At 46.1% G+C, this 18,966-nt stretch overlaps 2 protein-coding genes across 2 annotated transcripts in view; one reads left to right on the forward strand and one right to left on the reverse strand.

The window, feature by feature from the left end:
* Positions 1 to 5,144, forward strand: part of stt3b (STT3 oligosaccharyltransferase complex catalytic subunit B) — a 108,705-nt gene extending 103,561 nt beyond the window's left edge. Inside the window, exons 14-16 of the mRNA XM_079998901.1 lie at positions 290 to 403; positions 3,364 to 3,570; positions 4,688 to 5,144. Coding sequence (XP_079855027.1) covers positions 290 to 403; positions 3,364 to 3,570; positions 4,688 to 4,762 — 396 coding nt within the window. The 3' untranslated portion in view covers positions 4,763 to 5,144. The remainder of the gene's footprint in view (positions 1 to 289; positions 404 to 3,363; positions 3,571 to 4,687) is intronic.
* Positions 5,145 to 10,907: 5,763 nt separating this feature from the next.
* The window catches only part of LOC307235488 (oxysterol-binding protein-related protein 10-like), a gene marked incomplete at its 5' end in the record, with an annotated part of 71,771 nt that continues 63,712 nt past the window's right edge, over positions 10,908 to 18,966 (reverse strand). Inside the window, 6 exons of the mRNA XM_080007606.1 lie at positions 10,908 to 11,043; positions 12,083 to 12,236; positions 12,375 to 12,557; positions 13,366 to 13,552; positions 16,033 to 16,537; positions 16,903 to 17,052. Coding sequence (XP_079863732.1) covers positions 10,999 to 11,043; positions 12,083 to 12,236; positions 12,375 to 12,557; positions 13,366 to 13,552; positions 16,033 to 16,537; positions 16,903 to 17,052 — 1,224 coding nt within the window. The 3' untranslated portion in view covers positions 10,908 to 10,998. The remainder of the gene's footprint in view (positions 11,044 to 12,082; positions 12,237 to 12,374; positions 12,558 to 13,365; positions 13,553 to 16,032; positions 16,538 to 16,902; positions 17,053 to 18,966) is intronic.

The raw sequence follows: 18,966 nt of genomic DNA on the forward strand, positions 1-18,966 counted from the left end.
ATTAATAAAATCTGATAAAATGTCCATGTTGAACTAAGGAATATTTAATGACTTTGTGAGACCAAATATTTGTAAAACTGAGTTTAAGACATTTTGGGAGTTGCGGACACCCTGAGTGATGACGTCATAAAAGACAATTGACTTATCTGCACTTGTTCAGTTGTGCTATATTTCGGGGGAGGAATGATCTACAACGAATGCCCTGACCCCCTTTCCTTCCCGTCCTTCTCTCCTTCCTCCCTTTCCTTCCCTTCCTTCTCTCCTTCCTTCCCTTCCCTCTATCCTTCAGGAGAGCGACTACTTCACCCCCCAGGGGGAGTTCAGAGTGGACAAGGCCGGATCGCCCACGCTGCTCAACTGCCTCATGTACAAGATGTCCTACTACCGCTTCGGGGAAATGCAGGTGAGAGGAGCATCACCGTCCCCAAAACGCCTTTCTAACCTTATAATAATTATAATAATAACCGTAATTTATTACAGCACCTTTCATACACAACAGGCAACTGAAAGTGCTTTACATTCATAGAAAGCTGTCAAATAGTAGTAATAAACTAAAAAAAGATAAATGCATTTAATAAAAATATGAATCAATATTATTTTAAATACAAAAATAAATATCAAATATATAAGTAAATTATATATACACATGAATTAATATTAGATATAACTAAATATTCTAGAAATACATTTTTATATGGATAACGAGATCTCGAAGGATCACATTCCTCAGCAAATTATTTTCAATCATTTTTTTCTCTTGAATTATTGGTCTTTTATTATTATTCATCTTGAACTTCCAAGCAATTCTCAAAATGATTCCTCACAGTAGCCAAGGGCCCTTTTCAAGGGATTAAGCAGTGAGAGACTTTGAATGATCCCTGCGCTCCCTCAACCACTGATTTCTCTTCATTTGCTGCTCTTTAAGCACTGCTCTCAAATGATCAAGCCCTTTTTTAGTGTTTTAAATGCTGAGTCGGTTAACTAGGGTCAAGTTAACGCGGGGTAAAACGAAGGAAAGGGTACATATCAAATAAAACAACTTTTGGGGGGCGGTAGCGATGACTTTCATGTTTTGAGTCTTGATTGGGAAGTCACAACAAACCGTCGTCAAAGGTGTAGAAGTCTGCGCAGCAGCTTGTTAACGCAGAGAGACGGAGCCTCGGGAGCTCCTGTGAGGAGGAAGAGGAGGAGATGAAGGAGGGATCAGTGGAGGAAATGTTCTTGTTCTGGTTCTGGCATGAAGCAGAGGAGCTCAGTGACTCACCTGGAGGCTCATAAAGTGTTCCAGACAAATGGTAGAAAAGTACAAGAGATAAAAAGGGCAAAATACCTCTTAACATGAAAGTGATGAAGGCTGGAAGACTTTTGCTCCTCAATTCTGCCTTAAAATGAAAGCACTTGGTCCAGGTTGTGCACGTCTTGTCATTTAATGAGACGCAAATAACAACAGAATCACATTGAATAACTGAACGCCAAAGTAGCAGGTGCCAAACATGGCAATGTCGTAAAAACATTCTTTCCTAGATAGAACGAACGATGGATAGATGAATGATAGAATGATAGATAGCTGGATAGATAGATACTGTAGGATGTTATTCATCCTGTGAGGGGAAATTGCAGTGTCAATAAAGCAATGGAATATAAATATAAAAAAGAAAATGGAAATATATGAAACATTTTCAAAATACATAAACAACAAAAAAACAACCCAAAAATAACAACAATAACGCAAATAAATAAAAATATTCTTCGAAGTAACCCTAAAAATAAGCAGTAAAAATGTGGTCCTTAACAATAACTAATGACACGAGCCTAACAATGAACCAGAAAGATAAACCTAAAGAAGCTTTTTTTTTCTTTTAACTGACACAAAGTCCAAGAGACTAAAAAAAAAAAAAAAAAAAAAAGTATAAATCAAAGAGTGCGATCGAACCAAATGGAGTCTCTGAACCCTTCATAAGCTCTTGAAATCTCCAAATGCATATCCCCGTCTGGCCCCGAGTGGGGAGAAAAGGATGAGAGGGAAGATGAGAAAGACGGAAGGAGGGAACGCTGCCAGACGGGCAGGGAATGAAAGGATGGCTGGTTGGCAGCACGAGATGGGACAAGGGCAGCCCTGAAGCTTGGAGGACATTAAGAAGAAGAAGAAGAAGAGTAGGAGGAGGAGGCGGAAGCGGAGGAGTAGGAAGAGCGGCACGGGGGTCGGGGAGAGTTCACAGAATCAGAACGCGCTTTTCTAACGCCAAGATTAAAGGATGAGCACGCAGAGGACGAGGGAATCACCCCCCTTCCCCCGGACTCTTAAAAAAAAAAAAAAAAAAAAAAGTACCTGAAAAGTCCTCCAAGCACAGACTCGCACACAACCAGGAAGTGAGTCCAGCTCCTCCGGGATGCTTTGTGCGTCCCCCGCGTTGCGGAGAAGCCCGAGGCGGAGGCGGCACAGCGGTGCGCATGGAGGCGACTAGAAACCACCAGAGGAGGAACGAAGCGAATCGAAGCGTGCAGGAGGACGCGCAGAGGAGAAGTCTTCCGGGCTCGGTGTGTGATGCAGTCCAGTTCATCCACCTGCGGACGAGCTCTTCTTCTCTCCGTGCTTTATTTCGGGTGCAGCCCGTTGGGCTTTGCACCGTGCGCCTTCGGCAAAAACTCCAGGGCTTTGGGTTTGTTTCTTTTTTTTTTTTTACCGCCTGTGCCACAACTTTGTAAATAGACAGTAAACAGAAAATTACATTTTGCGCACAATCTACGGTTGCTCTTCGTAAATGGTTTGGAATATTATCAGACGAAACCACATCAATGTGAAATCAAACCAGAGGTATCAAGGGCCGTACGACGTAGCGTTGGTCCTTAAAGCTTAGAGCCACACCCACTCAGCTATTTCAACTAATGAGGAGAACTCGTCGTGGGGGAAAAGCGAGCGTTTCAATCGTTAACGTCAGTTTGAAAGATCTCCGCCCCGGTTCTCGGGGGCTCGGATATCACCTCGACAAGGCAATTATTTCGCCTGTTCAGGGAATGGGCGAAATAATTGTTAACAAAGAGTAAAACCAGGTTTCTTTGATTCAGTTCTTGCACTGTGACTTTGATGCATTCTATGTATTCTGTTTTTTTAACTTCATGTCCTTTTATAATGTGTTTCTTTTGCATTTTGTCGCAACGCTTTTGATGCTTTAGGTAAAGCACTCGTGCTATGTGCTGTATAAATCAACTTGCCTTGCCTTCTGTTGACGAAGGGCGTGGCCTACAACTCACTGGCCACACCCACTCAGCTAAAAAAATAGATAATAATAATAATAATAATAATATTAAGAGGAAGAACATCTGGGTTTAACGCCCTGGTTGTCCTCCCTCCACCTCCCTCAGCTGGACTTCCGGACGCCCCCGGGCTTCGACCGGACGCGTAACGCCGAGATCGGCAACAAGGACATCCGGCTGAAGCACCTGGAGGAGGCCTTCACCTCGGAGCACTGGCTCGTCCGCATCTACAAGGTGAAGAAGCTGGAGAACCGCGAGCCGCTGGACCACAAGCTGCGCAGCGTGGTGCCCAAGCAGAAGCACACGTCCAAAAAGGTATGCGACAGGTAGGGTCGTTTGAAGGGCGGTCGGGTTATCGGGATGCACCGGTCCGGCGATGTCGATATCGGCCGATATTCTCCTCGTTGACTGCTGAGAGATAGAAAACAACTTGAGGAACATAACTCTGCTTTCATCTCATTTTGGATTGAAAAAGGAATTCTGATGTTTTTCCACGCATGTGCCGCGTCGGGACGCGGCGCGTCGCGTCGGAGCTTTTTTGTTTTGTTTTGTTTTTTATCCGTCCGAGAGACGATGCCATCGGCGATCGATTTTAAAAGACGCAGACACGGCTCCAAGCAGGAAGTGATGCTGCATTCATGGGCACTCGGAAAACTGTGAGCGATGCTGCGTTCAGGGGAACTCTGAAAACACTGCATTTATTTTAAACATCGGTATCGGGCCAGAATTTCACAATCGGTGCATCCCTAGTAATTTAGGATTTACTACTTTGCTGATTCGTGATTAGTGAGCAGATGTTGTGTATTATGATGGTTTTCTTTCAGGATTTGTCTTTGTAGAAGCACAAATGACTATAATTGGGAAAAAATCCAATTACCTTCAGTTTAGTTCCATTATTTATTTATTGTATTATTTATTACATTTTATAAAAATATTTATACTTTATCTCCCTACATTTTCTACAGTTTTAGAATACTTACTATGAACCTTTACTTAACATAAAGGTATATGGTTTAAGAACATTGCAATGCATTACATTAGCAAAATGACTTGAATGGAACTCTTATTCTTTCATTGTAAAACCAAATAATGTGTTTTCCTGACACCAAAAACAAATAATTCACTTTGACACATCATAGGCCCTAAAGTCTTCAATTCCAACATTAACATTTTCTTATTCATCCGTGTTCATTTTGGTCCAAACTCGTCGCCTTCTTCCGTATGAGTCAACATTTCTAACGTTACAATACCGTCAACCTACCGCTGAACTTCATACGGGAGGGACGACTTGTCCAAAAATCTGTCACCTGCAACCATTTTTAACATCTTCAAATTGAAACTGAATGTAACCCTGTGCGGCGGCAGCACACTCTGTTGTAACCCCTGATCGGAGATTTCCATTTGACGCATCTGGTCCTCTCTTCCTGCACAGACGGCCAAGAGGAAGCGGGGGCACGTCAAGAACAAACTGGTGCTGAAGAAAGGAAAGAAGCAAAGCAGGAAATAACACAATCTGCTCTTCCAGGGGGGAAAGAAAAGAAAAGGAAAACACCCCCCCCCCCCCCCCCCAAAAAAAAAAAAAAAAGGAAAAAAAGTAACAACAACAAACAAACGGAGGCAACTGTCAAAGAAACAACTGGAAAAGCGACTGATGAAGGAAAGCAAAGTGGTCTCTTGAAAAGGAGCTGCGAAGGGCGCCCCCCGGTGGTTGGGGCGGGCGCCCGCGTTCCAGAACCGTCGTCCATTTTTACCCCCGAGGACACGTCACGTCTCCCTGTTTTGCTCATTTCTTTCATTTTTCTTCTTCTTCTTCTTCTTTTTGGTACTTGAATGTTGCGAGGCACAGAGCTGCTCACATGGGTTCTTCAGTTCCCCTAATTCCGTTTTGTGGTTTGTCAATTTAAATTAACTGCTTATTACGATGGGGTGGGTGGGTGGGGGGGGGGGATGGGGTTGGGAAAGGGAAGTGGAGGACGGGAGTGTTTGCACCAAAGACCCTTGGACCCTGCTCCTAGGAACCTTGCAAACGGAGCGAGAGGCGTGAGAGACGGGTTCCCGACCCGTGTGCGGAGGAAGGAACGGAAGAACATTTCCAGCCCCCCCCCCCCCTCCTTTTTATTTTTTCTTTTTAAATAATCATCATAATTCTTCGTCACTTCCTCCACCTCTATTTTTTTTTTTTTTTTCATCTGCCCGGCTCTTCGTCTTCTCTTTCTTTCTCCCCACACAAATTGTTATGGTTAAAAAAATAAAATAAAATAAAATAAATGGCATAATGTGTAAATGTTCTGTGAAGAAGAAAAGAAAATGTCTAAAAAAGGGTAATAATATATTGGATTATCGTGGTGATTTTTAAATATGCAGATTTATTCAATCTTTCTTTTTCTTATTTCTTTGTTGTGATTTAATTTTGGGGGATTATTTTGTATGGCAGCAAATAGAACAGTGGATGCAATAAATTCTTCGTACAGAGGGGAGCTGAGATTTTGTTTAAAAATAACGAATGTTAGAAATTTTTACCTCCTTCTCCCTCTTTCTCGAGTGATGTGCTTGGATTGTACGTTCTGCTGCTGCTGATGCTCGGGGCTTTTAAAAGTGGAAGAAAAAAAGAAAAAAAAAAAAAAAACCCCAAACAAACGTGAAACGTAGTCATTTCTAAATCAGGCTTCCTCCCTCCTACCAGCAGGGGGAGCAGTGAGCACGCCTAGTGCCTCATTGCTGGTCATCGTCCCTAATTGTGTTTTTGTTTTGTTGTAGGTTTTGGCTCGTCGAGCTATAACAAAGCTCCAGAGATTGAGATTTCCCGGTTCGCCGCCAATGATTATTTAGGGGACGGATGAGGGCGGGTGGGGGTCAGAGGACAAACCGGCATTGACCTCGGGGTCATGTAACCTTTTGGGTCCGGTTCCATCCGACAATTTTTTTTGTTTTAAGTTTGTTTTTTTTTCCTTATGGGCACTGCACTGTTTCTGACTCCGGTTCCGGTTTCCATGGATACCGTCCCGTTGTCGTAGAAGGACTCTTAAAGTACGCGCACGCTTTTGTGGAGTTTTTGTTTGTTTTTTGTTTGTCTTGCGTTTTAGGGGGGGGGGGATGATGGGGGCTGTTGGGCCTGACACATCACAACCGAACTGGCGCCGCGTCGTCTCCGTCTTCACTTTTCTTTCGACGTTGTGTGTTTTGTTTTGATTTTTATTTTTATTATTTTTTTTTTCAGTTCCTGGCTTTGCTCTGCTTCTCTTTCTGTGGAAGTGATTTTTCGGTTCGAGCGCTTGTTCAAAGTGGTCGGGCCGCGTCTCCTCCGCCCCCGCTATCGTTTTTACAGTTGCACCATATCACGCAAAGACAGCGCCTTAATGTGATTTTAAGATTGTGTACAGTACAGACTTTTTTTTTTTTTTTTGCTCCTTAAAATATCTTTTTATGCTTTTTACGTGTGATTATTTTATTTTTCATTCCCTCATTTTCTACGTTGCCCCCCCCCTCCTCCAAACGGTGCAGTACTGCCTTCCTACTTCCTGCTGTTCGACCCCACCCTCCACCTGCTTTGCCCCCTGCTCAAACTCTTCTTCTCGGTTTACATTTTTTGTTCAGTTCACTCATGTTTAAATGTAGACGAGATTAAAAAACGAACTATTCCATTTTGTGTACGGTGTTTATTTCCCCCCCCCCCACCACTTTTTTTTTTATTTTTATTTTTTTTTTTAAATTGAGGTTTTAAGAAATGACCTTCATCCACATGAAGGTCGCGTAGGAACTCAGTGCACTGATTCACTCTGGCCACTAGAGGGCGGTGTTCGCCCGTGGAGAAATACACCTGCCCGGTGCTGCAAGCTGCGTTTGAAACGCTCCTCAAATACTACAACACGCACATGACGTCTGCGTTGGGGTGGCTTACACGACGAGGCCCAGAATTGCATTCAAAACTTAAAAAAAATAAAATAAACTTTTCCACCATTCGTGTCAACCGCCATCTACGCTCTAAGACCAGGGCTGAACGATTTAGGGAAATAATCAAATTATTATGCGAATTATTTTTTTCTTTAGACCAATATTGCCATTGCGATTTAGTGTGATTTTTGTTTTTTTTTTCAGTTCCTTAATCTTTATTATACACTAAACATAAGTAATAAATCATTCTATAGTGTGACCATATATAGCGTCTCGCCGGGAGGGCCGCGCCGAGGGTTCACACAATCGGGAGGCGCGGAGAAGGCGTACCCGTTACTCACGGTTCCGGTTCCGTGAGGAGGCGTCAACTAAAAAAAGTGTCCCGGCGCGCGCATCATGGGTGCCATGTGAGAGGGCGACAGCTGCACGCGACGCGACGACCCGGGGCCCCCGAACGACCCTGTTGGTTGGCTTTTTTTTTTTTTTTCTCGCCGGCTTTGCTGCTTTTTGGAAATTGCGCTGTCGGTTTGAAGTGGATGAATCGTTCAGCCCTGTCGAGGACTGTCACTTTCTCTTCTTATTTGCTTTTCTGATTTTGCATTTCCCCCCCTTCGGATTTGTGTTGTTTTTCTGGGTGGCTTGAGGAGACGGGGATATTTCCAGTTTACTGACCACTTCTCCGCATTTTTTGGCGGGATGGGCGCTGGACGCCGCGTATAGAGGGGCACACGTGCAACGCAAATAGGACGCCTGCTTCTTACAAAGTTAGAGGGAAAACGACTGTTGTTTTTTTTTTTAACAATACAATCTTACAGATTACCACTTTAAAGGAGCTTAGCGCTTGTGACATCAGGGTGGATGGTTTTCATCAAGAAAAACAAAACTCAACTTTGCTTCCTGGGGGAAAACAAAAAAATGTCAAGGCCTACACAAGAATGTCCAGTCAGCAAAAATGAAAGAGACAAATAATTGCCATTGCACATTTATTGGAACCAAAGACGCCATAAAACATTTTCCTCGAGCTCCGTGGACGGTGGCGTGACATGCGGTGGTTGCATAGGTGCTCTAACCTAAGGAGGAGGAGGAGGAGAGTGGTGGAGGACGAAGAGGGGAAGAGAGGAGGAGGAGAGAGTGGAGGAGGAGGAGGAGGAGAGTGGTGGAGGAGGAAGAGAGGAGGAGGAGAGAGTGGAGGAAAATGGAGGAAGAGGAGAGTGGTGCAGGAGGAGGAGAGGAATGGAAGAGGAGGAGGAGAAGGAGGAGGAAGAGGAGAGTGATGGTGGAGGGGCACCACAGGTTCATGATGCAGCACTTGGGTAAACTGCAGGTTTGATGGACAGACAGTACGTGTCACATTCAGATCATCTGAGATGGGTTTTGGAAAAGAACAAAAACCCCAAACCCCACAAAACGTGGGCGTGGGTTCCACTGACCCCACCCCCCCACCCCCCGAGCAACTGCCCCGCCCATGTCACCGCCTCTACAAAAGTGCTAGTGAGTGAGTTGCACATAAAGCTAGTGTTGTGTTGTTGAGGGCTTCACACAGTGATTGTTTCCTGGCAGTAGGTTGGTGTTGGGGCCCATCCCTCCCTCCCCAACCCCTCCCCAAAAAATAAAACAAAAAGGTGCGGTAGTGTGAGGTGGGCGTGGCGGCGGCTCCCAGAGCGACGTGAGGATGTTTCACAACAGCAAAGCTTTACTTTACGAGCTAAACAGCAGCAATGGATCTAAGAGACACGCAGGTTATAGTATCAACTTTCTAATCTCTCTGAGGAAAACCACACAAACAATCTAGATATTAACCCAATAGTTGTTTTTTTTTGTTTTATTTTTCAAAAAGGACATTTTACTTAAAGGCGCAGTGTGTAGAATTTACGGAACGGACACGGGAAAAATGGAATGTTATATTCATAAGAATGTTTTCATTTGTGTATAATCCCATTAAAATAAGAATAGTTGTGTTTTCGTCGCCTCAGAATGAGACGTTTTATCTACATAGAGAGCGGGTAGGCTACGCGGAGGCCGCCATGTTTCTACAGTAGCCCAGAACGGACAAACCAAACTCTGTTTCTATGGAGAGGCACTGTTTCTATCTTTCCCGGCACCTAAGGGCCACCGTAGCCTCTCCTACGTCATTGGAAAGGGAGTGGTCGGGGGCCACTAGATGCCGCTATATTCTACACGCTGCACCTTCAAAGTACCTATTTGGGCCGTTGGGATATGAAATCACATTTTAAAAAGTTATATTGTGGTGACTCCACATACACTGTAAAAAATATATATGTACTGTATATACTGTATGTTCCCTTAACATGGTAAGTATGGAAATTTAACTTTTTCGGTAAATTCTTTAATAATTCTCATTTTTTCCCAGAGTTCCAAGCGATCTTAATTCCGCAGGATAATTTTTTTATTATTATGAATATTTATTAATATTTTTTTTCCTTGGCATTTTTCGGGCTAAAAGTGTCTGGAAGACGACAGCCGCTGCAGCTACGGACACGGTTGAGGTCTAGTTAGAACCGGGACATCACAGACATCTCGTGGTTCAAGTTTGATCCATATTGATCCACGTATGGAAAAAAACGATGAAATTTTACCGGAAGTAGCCGAACGATCGCCCACACGCCAAGGTTCTTAAACTTCCGGTCGGGTGGTGGAGCGAGATGAGTTTGTGGAGTCGGACGCTTTGTGACATCGTCATCCACTTTGCTATGAACGTGCAGGTTGTGAACCCTCCTCCCGAAAATGTTGTAGATACTTTCTGTTTGTATTGTGAATAAATAGTGCTCTAATCATGGTTGCTCTGTGGTAAACGCAAGCGTATACGACCGTAGAGTTCTGCGGTGACAGTAACTCACTCGCCGACAGTGTCGTCAAACGCCGCCAACATGTCCATGGTGACGGCGAGCTCCACCGATCAGAGACGCCGCTGTTACACTGTGGGATCGTGGGTAGTGTAGCACTTCTCCGCGACAACGCAGATGTTTTTTCTACAAACAAGGTTGACGTCAGACGGACTTGTGGCTTCTACAGGTGCATATACCCTCGTTTCACAATCTCGTAGGCGGCGGTGGGTCTGCCTCGGATGGTTACCCCATAACGCCTGATAATCGAGACCTCCATTCAGGATATGTTGAGCTCGACGGAACTTAACGACTGTGGTTTGAGATGCAGAGAGGGCGGGAGGGGGCGTAAACATGGTGCGACGATGCAGGGTGAACGTAGCACAGCGGAATGGAACGAGATACATTCATATTGCAAACTGAAACGTGGTCTGATCGGGTCTTTCATCCAGTTCCTCGATTCGCCATCAGTGGAATTTCCCCCGTGATTCGTGTCCCGACGGCTTTGATTTTCCATTCATTCATTGATTTCTTCATTCTAACGCTGCGTGACGACGGCCATGGGTGAAGACACACAGGAATTGAGGTGCGATTTGGTGACGACGAGAACCGACGAGAACATCGGCGCCGGAACCTCGGGGACCGGGACTGTGCGTGTGCAAAAAAAGGCCTTGGCAAGGTGAAAAATAGAAACACTCTTCCTTGAACAGAGCACTAAATATAATTGTATAAAAACGTATTTTTTCCGTATTTGTTGTAATAAACAACCCCAGCCCCGCCCACCCCGGCTCAAACCTCCAACCCTCTCCTTCTTGGTCGAGTGACGGCGGCGACTCCGCTTTGGCACCGGGTTCCTTCCCCCTCCATTGTTTTACCCAAGAGTCTGGACTTCAGCTCAAATTTGGGGAGACCCAACACGTCGCTCAGAGATTTTCCGGAAGCCGCCGCCGCCGCCGCCGCCACTGCGGCGGGAGGGTCTTTTAAAAAGGGTCCACGAGCAGCGGTGACGTCAGGGAGACTTCCACAGCGCACTGTTGTAGATCCAGCCTTCCCCCTGCAACGTTCGGGCGGAGACAATTGTATAAATATAACTATACTTTACTTCCTATTTCGGCACAGGCCACAATAACAGAAGCAAAAAAAAAATAATAATAATAATGCAAAGGAGATCGGACCCGGTGTAACGTTTGGATTTGTGTGTGTGCCGTGTGCCAGCGCTCATTACACAGTAACTGCTCTGTTGTTATGATCTGCGGCCTCCTCCCCATCGAGGGGAAATCGAAAACAGCTGATAATTTTGTCTCGCTCGCAATGAGGATGTTTTAGGAAAATGTGCGAAATGGAACTCGGGCCCACAGGAAAGGGTGTTGTATACTTCATTGTTATTATTATTAATATTAGTATTATTATTGTATCCGTTTACGTGTAATTGATTCACAGTATACGGCACTATTTCACAGTTACATTCTCAAAGGGCTTTACAAGCTCATTTTCACAGAGCGTTTTGAATTTAAGCCCTCGGACAACGAAGGAAAAACCCCCAGAATGCCGCGGGGGAAAAGGGAGAAACCACGAGAAGGAACCGCAACGACGAATTCTGTAATAACCTGCCAAATGTAATAAGCGTGACCTTTATTATGTACAAACACCCTTATTATTTTGTAAGAGCCTGTTACATAATGTGGCGACACGCCAAAAGCGGCGTCTTTGTTGTTGTCATGGGAGGAGATCAGGAGACGACGACGACACACACACACACACCCCAATGACGTCACACACTGCGTTCAAGCTGTTCATTGCAAAATATGAGTGTTACATACAGTAATAAAGGTCAAATCCGTTACATGCTGCAGCACAACTGAAAACCACCGATATCCATGGAGGAACGTATATAATACTCTATCTGCTTTATATACTCTTATCTATTCCAGCAGCCCTATGTATTTTATCTATTCTCTGTTCTTCAGGTACCCTACTCTATCCTATATACTCTATGTACTCTATTTTCTCCATCTATCCTATGTGCTTTATGTACTCCACTCTTTGTACTCTATTCTATGTACTTTATCGATTGTATACTCTATGTACTCTACCTCCTTGGTGAAGTATTTGGGCGTCCACGGTGCTCCCTCCACCGCTCGCTGCCGCTCCTCTCCTCTCTGCCGCTCCTCCAGTTGATGCTTGTATTCCGTGGCCTCGTCAATGTTCCCTTCCTTCAGTGACTTGGTGACGTGTTGCCAGAGCCGCCTGTACGTACACGCACACACACACACACACACAAACAAACAAAAAAACAAACACACACACACAAAAAACGCCACCACTCTCTATTAGGGTCAGTCTCCGTAGGAATATAATCTGGATTAAATGCCAAATCCCGTTCACCTGGATTCCATCTGTCCCTGCTTCTCCACCGGCCGCAATTTCTTCTTGGTGACCGGCAGCTTGTTGGTGTCCATCACCTTGGTCTCCCCGCTGCTGTAGGTGAACTCCAGCGTGCCGTTCCACTCGCCCTGAGCCTTGAAAACGATGGTGTTGGTCGAGTTGTGCTTCACCTCGGCTGTAACTCTGAGGGAGCGGGCGCACAGCGAGAGGACGTCAGGAAATTGTGGGTAGGTACAGTGGGTGGGTACAGTACAGTAGCTATGCAACCAGCGTAGCATCCAACCTACCGTGCAGGTAGGTTGGATGTCTTGTGTGCAAACAGGATTGATTTTTCATTTATGTATGTAGGCAGGTATGTGTACATATCGGCCTGTATGTGACTAGGCTTGATGTGTTTCACATAGGTATGTATATATTGATAATTAGTTATGTACGTATATAAGCCTCTATGTGACAAGTATTGAATTGAATGTTAGTTGGTGCGTATGTTGATAGGTAGTAATGCATGTACTGTCTGTATATACCATATATACTGTGTGTAGGTAGGTATTTTTTGGTAGGTCGGTGTCCAGGATTGATGCGTTTTCTGTAGGTAGGTAGTAGGGGTTTCACCAACTAGTCAACTACTATTACCACTAGTGGGCGCTGTTGGCAGCAGTAAACTAGTCATGGACATCATTTTTGTCAGACACCAGATTTAAAATAACTGTTGTACAAGTACAATTATTTATTTAAAAAAAAAAGGTTTTTAAATGTACATCTCGATTCATCTATGTAGTATTTAAAAATTCTCCGAAATAATTTAATTTACAAAATAAAATTTTCATTATCATGAAATGCTGTATGTGTATGTATGTATGTATGTATGTATGTATGTATGTATGTAGTACCTCTTTGTGTGAAGTAGTTGTACAGATGCTTTTTTTTGTTGCTGCCTTTTAAGATCAATACACAAGAACAGTCGATTGAATATGGAGCAAGACCAACCTACCTGTGCACCTTCCCTCCGTAGAAAGGCTTGGTGTGGAACGTGACTGTGGCAGAGTAGCCGCTCTTGGCACAGTTGATGGAGACCTTTCCCCCCAGCTCCACCCAGGGCACGGTAAGGATGGAGCGGGCGTAGGCACAGGGCAGCATGAAGACATACTCCTCATCGTGCTCCAAAAGGCATAGAACCCCTAAAAAGAGAGAGGGCAGCGAGTTCACGGGGTCAAAGGTTATTGAGCAGAAGCATGACGGGGCCAAACAAAACCTTGGCATTCAACTGGCATCAACAGTGATTTGATTACTCAATTACATGAAGTTTCAACGTCTAATGTGATAAGGGGTGAAGGCTCTGGACGAGGATATGTTATTTTCCTCACTATATTCAGATCAGGTGAGGCAAATAATGACGAGATCCACTAACTCACATTTTCCCCGGCATATTTCCCAAGACACTGCTTACCTTTGTTTGACTGTATAATTAAATCCCAAACAGTAATTTATATCCATTCAATTAGCCTGGTATGTCGGGGTTTCATATAATTTGCTTATAGCTCTAATGCTATGGATTTTATGCATTCTACTCCTAGCACTGGCCATTTGCGTAAGCATTACAGCACAATAACATTTATAGACTTCATCGTGTGAAATGCAAATAAAATAATTCTGCCCGTCTCCAGCACTATAACCTAATATGTAATTAATAAGAACCAATGGGCTTTTTTTTTTTTTTTTTTTTACCCCAGTGTGAGTCCTCATAATCCAAGATATTTCACACATCGGACAACGACTGAAAACCTTACATAATGTATGACCTTATGTACTGCGCATAGCCCATGGGGCTCAACAGGAAACCATTGACACTGATGTATTACGAGATGCAGCTATTCAGCATCACACAAAGACACACAGCCCCGTATAGCCTGTCCCGCTGGCACTTTTGGAAGAAGGGTATACCTCCAAGGAAATATATCTGTAACGTTGGTGTCCATTATGGGGCGGGAGGCTTCCTGACGCCTGGCGTACTGTACTGGCAGCAGGGAACCTTGCGACGCCGTCTTAGTTTCCCATGTTACCGCCGGGGGGAAATGCTCATTCGTTCAGGCCTCGTTTCCGCCTCAAGATACCTGTGAGACCTAAAGGTTACGCTGTTCTGGCATCGAGAGGTTCGACGGTGCAGCCCTGCACTAAACGATATGACGGATCAACGCAGACACAGACAGCCGTCTGACTCGGTTCCAATCATGAGCACGTCCGCCCTTTATAGTTATGCTGCCATTAGGCAAGCGGTCACAAAAAACGCACGAGTTCCCCCGACCGAGCGCCACGGCGCGCCCTGACTGGCTGCGGCATTCCCCGTGTGTCACCCAACGCTGCGTCACGACTTTTTTTTTTTTTTTTTTTTTTACTGAGGCATGAAAATATTTCCATTCAGTGGGTTCGTGTTTCCGGAAGGGGTGGATTGGGTTCAAGGACTCCCCGCTCGGAGCGAGTCATCCCAAACAGCCTACGTGGTGAAAAGTCGACGATTGCGAAGGCTGCCGTATTGATTGCCATGAGAGAAGCCTCGCGCCCTTTCCTGTAGGGCGGGACATTGGGAACACGTTTATGTTTTATGTCCGAGTTGCAAATAAACTCTCAAAAAACGTTTCCTTTTTAAGTTATATTTACCTAATTGGAAGCTTATTCTTTCCTTGCCCGGTTGGTGTGCAGCTACAACCTTTTTGCCGGAGTATTATCCTCTCTATGGGGACCTTGTACTTATTGTATTCAATCTACAGTTTGAGGATCCTGAATGTTGGCTTTAGCTATTTTGTACATTCAACGTTGAGATGCTGTCTTATGAAATGTGCTCGGTGAACAAAGTTGACTAAAGCTAGGGCCACATTACGTGATTTTTTTTTTTTGTGTGTGATATGATTGAGCAGCCCACATTTAACAACTGATATCTGCAGATTTTCAGTCTCTTCTGCGCACACACGCACTTACAACTTCTGTCTTTGAGGAGCACAAATCTAAAGACGGGCAACAGACGAGCTGAGTTTTGTGGTACTCCCGCACTCACGCGAATCTATCTTCTCGCGAGATAGACAATAATAGACACTCGTGGGTCGCCACTGTTCCACAATGGAGTCGCTCCATTTCATTTCCGAAGTCCACACTTGCAGCGTTCTTTGGCTTCGCCATCCTGCAGCATACACCAAAGGATTTTGGAAAGACTAGCCCAGATAAAATCTGGTCCAATGGTCCAATCTGGTCATGTTTGATTGAATCGTGACCCGGCCCAGTGGGATGTTTCACTCACACACAAATATCGATGACAGCTACGACTCTACAGCGCGACTCCGCTGGACCACCCTGGACTACCACGACTCAGCCGATCTGAAATCGTGGCCTTGAAAATCACGGAATGTGGCCCGAGCTTTAATGGGAAACTTGTTTTTTTGACCAAAGTGATTGGATTCAGGGAAATCGTGACCACATTCTTTGGCGACCTCGATAGCCCCATTGCATGTATTGCAGCTTGGCGCGCGGCTGATGGCTGAAGCTATTCTCTCAATGCTGGATCAATTCATCAGATCCGGAGTCCAATCTGGTTAACGCCCAAGGGTCAAAAAAAAAAGATATCATGCAGAGTGTAGAAAGTTAGCCGTGTAAGACCTTTTGGGCTTACCTTCCCCGACCATGGACACCCCTATGGACATGCCCATGAACTTGCTCTTTGTCCAGACGTGGGCGTTGACACACATTCTCCTCTCCCGGCACTCGCAGTAGAACCCAGAGACCGGCGGGTGGTGGGACACCTGCTCGGCCACAAAGCGGACTCTGTAGCAGCTTCCGGATGAATCGTCCCTTTCGCTCTGCTGAGCATTGTTGGCGCCCCTGCACGGCTCCCTGGCAGAACCCTGGTTGGATCGGGCCAGCGGTTTGACTTTGTCCCGGGGCACCTCCCAGGAGCAGTGGAAGGTCTCCCCCAGGGCGGGGTTGTAGGGCTTCTTGGCCACGGCGCCCTTGCGGCCCTCGTGGAAGGCGGTCAGGTAGTACTCGACAAAACGGACGATGCGGTCCTCAGCTGTGGCCCCGGCCGTGATGGACAGGAACATGTCGGGGTGGGCCATGAAGTTAGCGTACATCTCCAGCAGCGAGCGCTTTTCCAAAATGAAGGTCGGCAGCACCACCTAGTAGAGAGGGACGGAAGATTGCAATTAATGTCCAAGAAAATTCACAGTAACGGTACAATAATGCCCAGTGCACTATTAAGAGTAGAATGTCAAATTGAGTTTTGGCCCTTTAACTGGTCAGCACACACACAGAGAAAATAGGTGTTGTCAGCAGTTGCCAGCAGGACATGGAGATCATTTTCAGGTAGGTTTCTCACCATGTTGTTCACATATTTTAACCAAAACCTTATTTTGTCCTTGTTCAAACAATATTAAAAATCAGGAAAAGAGTCAGGGGTAATGTAGAATGTGTGTGTGGACTATTGTAGTGAACGGGATTTGACACCGGGTAGGGTCCTTTAAAGCTTTCACAAAGGTCTCACCCTGGTGAGGTCCATGCCTAGTTTGAGCTGGGAGAGCAGGTGGAGGATGATGCTGCGCTGGTCGTCCAGGACGCCCAGGTCCTCCTCCTCGTTGTCTTCCATATCCGTCACCTCGTCACTGGGGCTGATGTCTTCCACCCCCGGCTGCTGCTGAAGAAGCGGGGAGAAAACTTTCCTTTAAATGTCAAAGTTCTCAAAGTCGAGTTAACGCGATGCTTGTCAGATTCCGACAGGTTTCAAGGCTCAAGCGCGACACACGATCCTTGAAGCCTTCAGGTTGAGACATCTAACCGCGGAAGGTTATTCCCTGTATCCACTAATGAAGTCCAAATAAAGGCGTTACTGACCAATAACACCACAGTTGCACACCAATTCACCGAGTTCTTGACATAGTGGTCCACAGATGGGTGCTAAGTGCTCTAATGCAGGGGTTCTCTAACGTTTTTCAACAAAGGACCCTTTATATGAGAGAAAATATACAGAAGAGCCCCCCTCGTATGTCCCAAATTATAATTTGGGACATACGAGGGCCTATTTACACTACTGACATTTTTTTTAATCCCAAAAAACCTTTCACAGAACCCCGGCCCGGCTAAGTGGCACGGACCCCCCTTTGAGAATCGCTGTCCTAATGCACCGTTTCCTCCGACAAACCGCTCGTCGGAATGTTAACGATGACTCCTGTAACAGCGGTGCAGAAATTGCCAGATAGGCGACCGCGGCACCTCCGCGGCACCACCGCCCCGAGGCCCGCGGCTCCCCACCTTCTCGCACTGCTGACGGGGCTTTGATTCTGGGGAGCGGGAGCAGCGTTGCGTCCCCGCTTTGTGTCCCAGCAGCGAGCTGGAAGCAGGTCCAATCTGGGTTAGAGGAGATGCCTAATGCCTTTGATATCTCTCTGTGACTGCGGGGTGGGGGCGGGGTGGGTTGGGGGAGATGGGAAAGCTGATGTATAATGCAGGAAAGTGCTCCTGAGCCTGTGGGCTACGAAAACTCCGCTTCCACTCCTCCCCATCGCTCGCGCGCCCTTTCGGTTCTTCCCCTCTTGGACGCCGGCTGAAAACTCGGCATTGTTTTATGTTTCGATTTCGATCGAATTTGCGTGGGCGGGGGGTGCATGCGTCCCTCCTAGACGGATGGCGGCGGACGGTCGCACTGTGGTGGGCGTCAAACTCTCCATTCCTGCCACTGCCGTTGATAAACGTGACGGGCACTGAGTGGAAGAAATGCCAGAATAGAAAGGGGAGAGATTTCTGTAGGAACGGCTGCCTGTCACCTGAATATTTCATTCCATGCATGCCACCAGTACTACTGTGCACATCTTAAGAGTGTGCGCACACACACACACACACACACACACACACACACACACCTCATCTACCCGCACGCTGATTGCACTTACAGCATTTGTTATGCACTCGTGCAGGAAAAAGACATGAACAAGCGCACACACACGTGCCGAGCGACTCCCACGCAGAGCTGGCAGGGGGTTTTGGGAGCGCTGCGTTATAAATAGACGTGAAAGGCAAAGGCGGGGCGGGGCGGGGGAGGCTCTGTTGTGACTCTGGCAGAAGTAACTAATTAAAAGAAGGCTCCCGGCGGCCACGGGAAATGAGCGCTCGAGAGGTCGGGGGGGGGCGCTTCTGCCAAGCCCCGGAGTGGACGCGTTGGACCTCCGTCGCCCAATGCGTGGGAATACGGTTCGGTTAGATCAAAAGAGACGATTACAGCGTCGGCGAAGCAGACGGAGCAGGCGGGCGGAGGGCTCTGCTCAAGCGCCAGAAGAGGGAGGAAATGAATTGAACCGGCGCCCCGTGCGGGGAGGGTTAGAAGTTTGGAAAAGTCGTCGATCGGGATCTTCTGGGTCATTTTGTGGTCATGTGAACCCAAAACCCGCTGGTCAAAGTTACGACGCAAGTTTGACCAGAGTGCCGCAAACACATGGACGTGGACGGAAGAGCACGAAAACATCTCCAAAAGTGGACACACACACACACACACACACTAAAGTCCTACACACACACACAGACAGACAGACAGAAGCGTCTTCTTCACACTCACGTC

Source organism: Zeus faber (assembly GCF_960531495.2).
Source record: "Zeus faber genome assembly, chromosome: 1".
Taxonomy (NCBI): domain Eukaryota; kingdom Metazoa; phylum Chordata; class Actinopteri; order Zeiformes; family Zeidae; genus Zeus; species Zeus faber.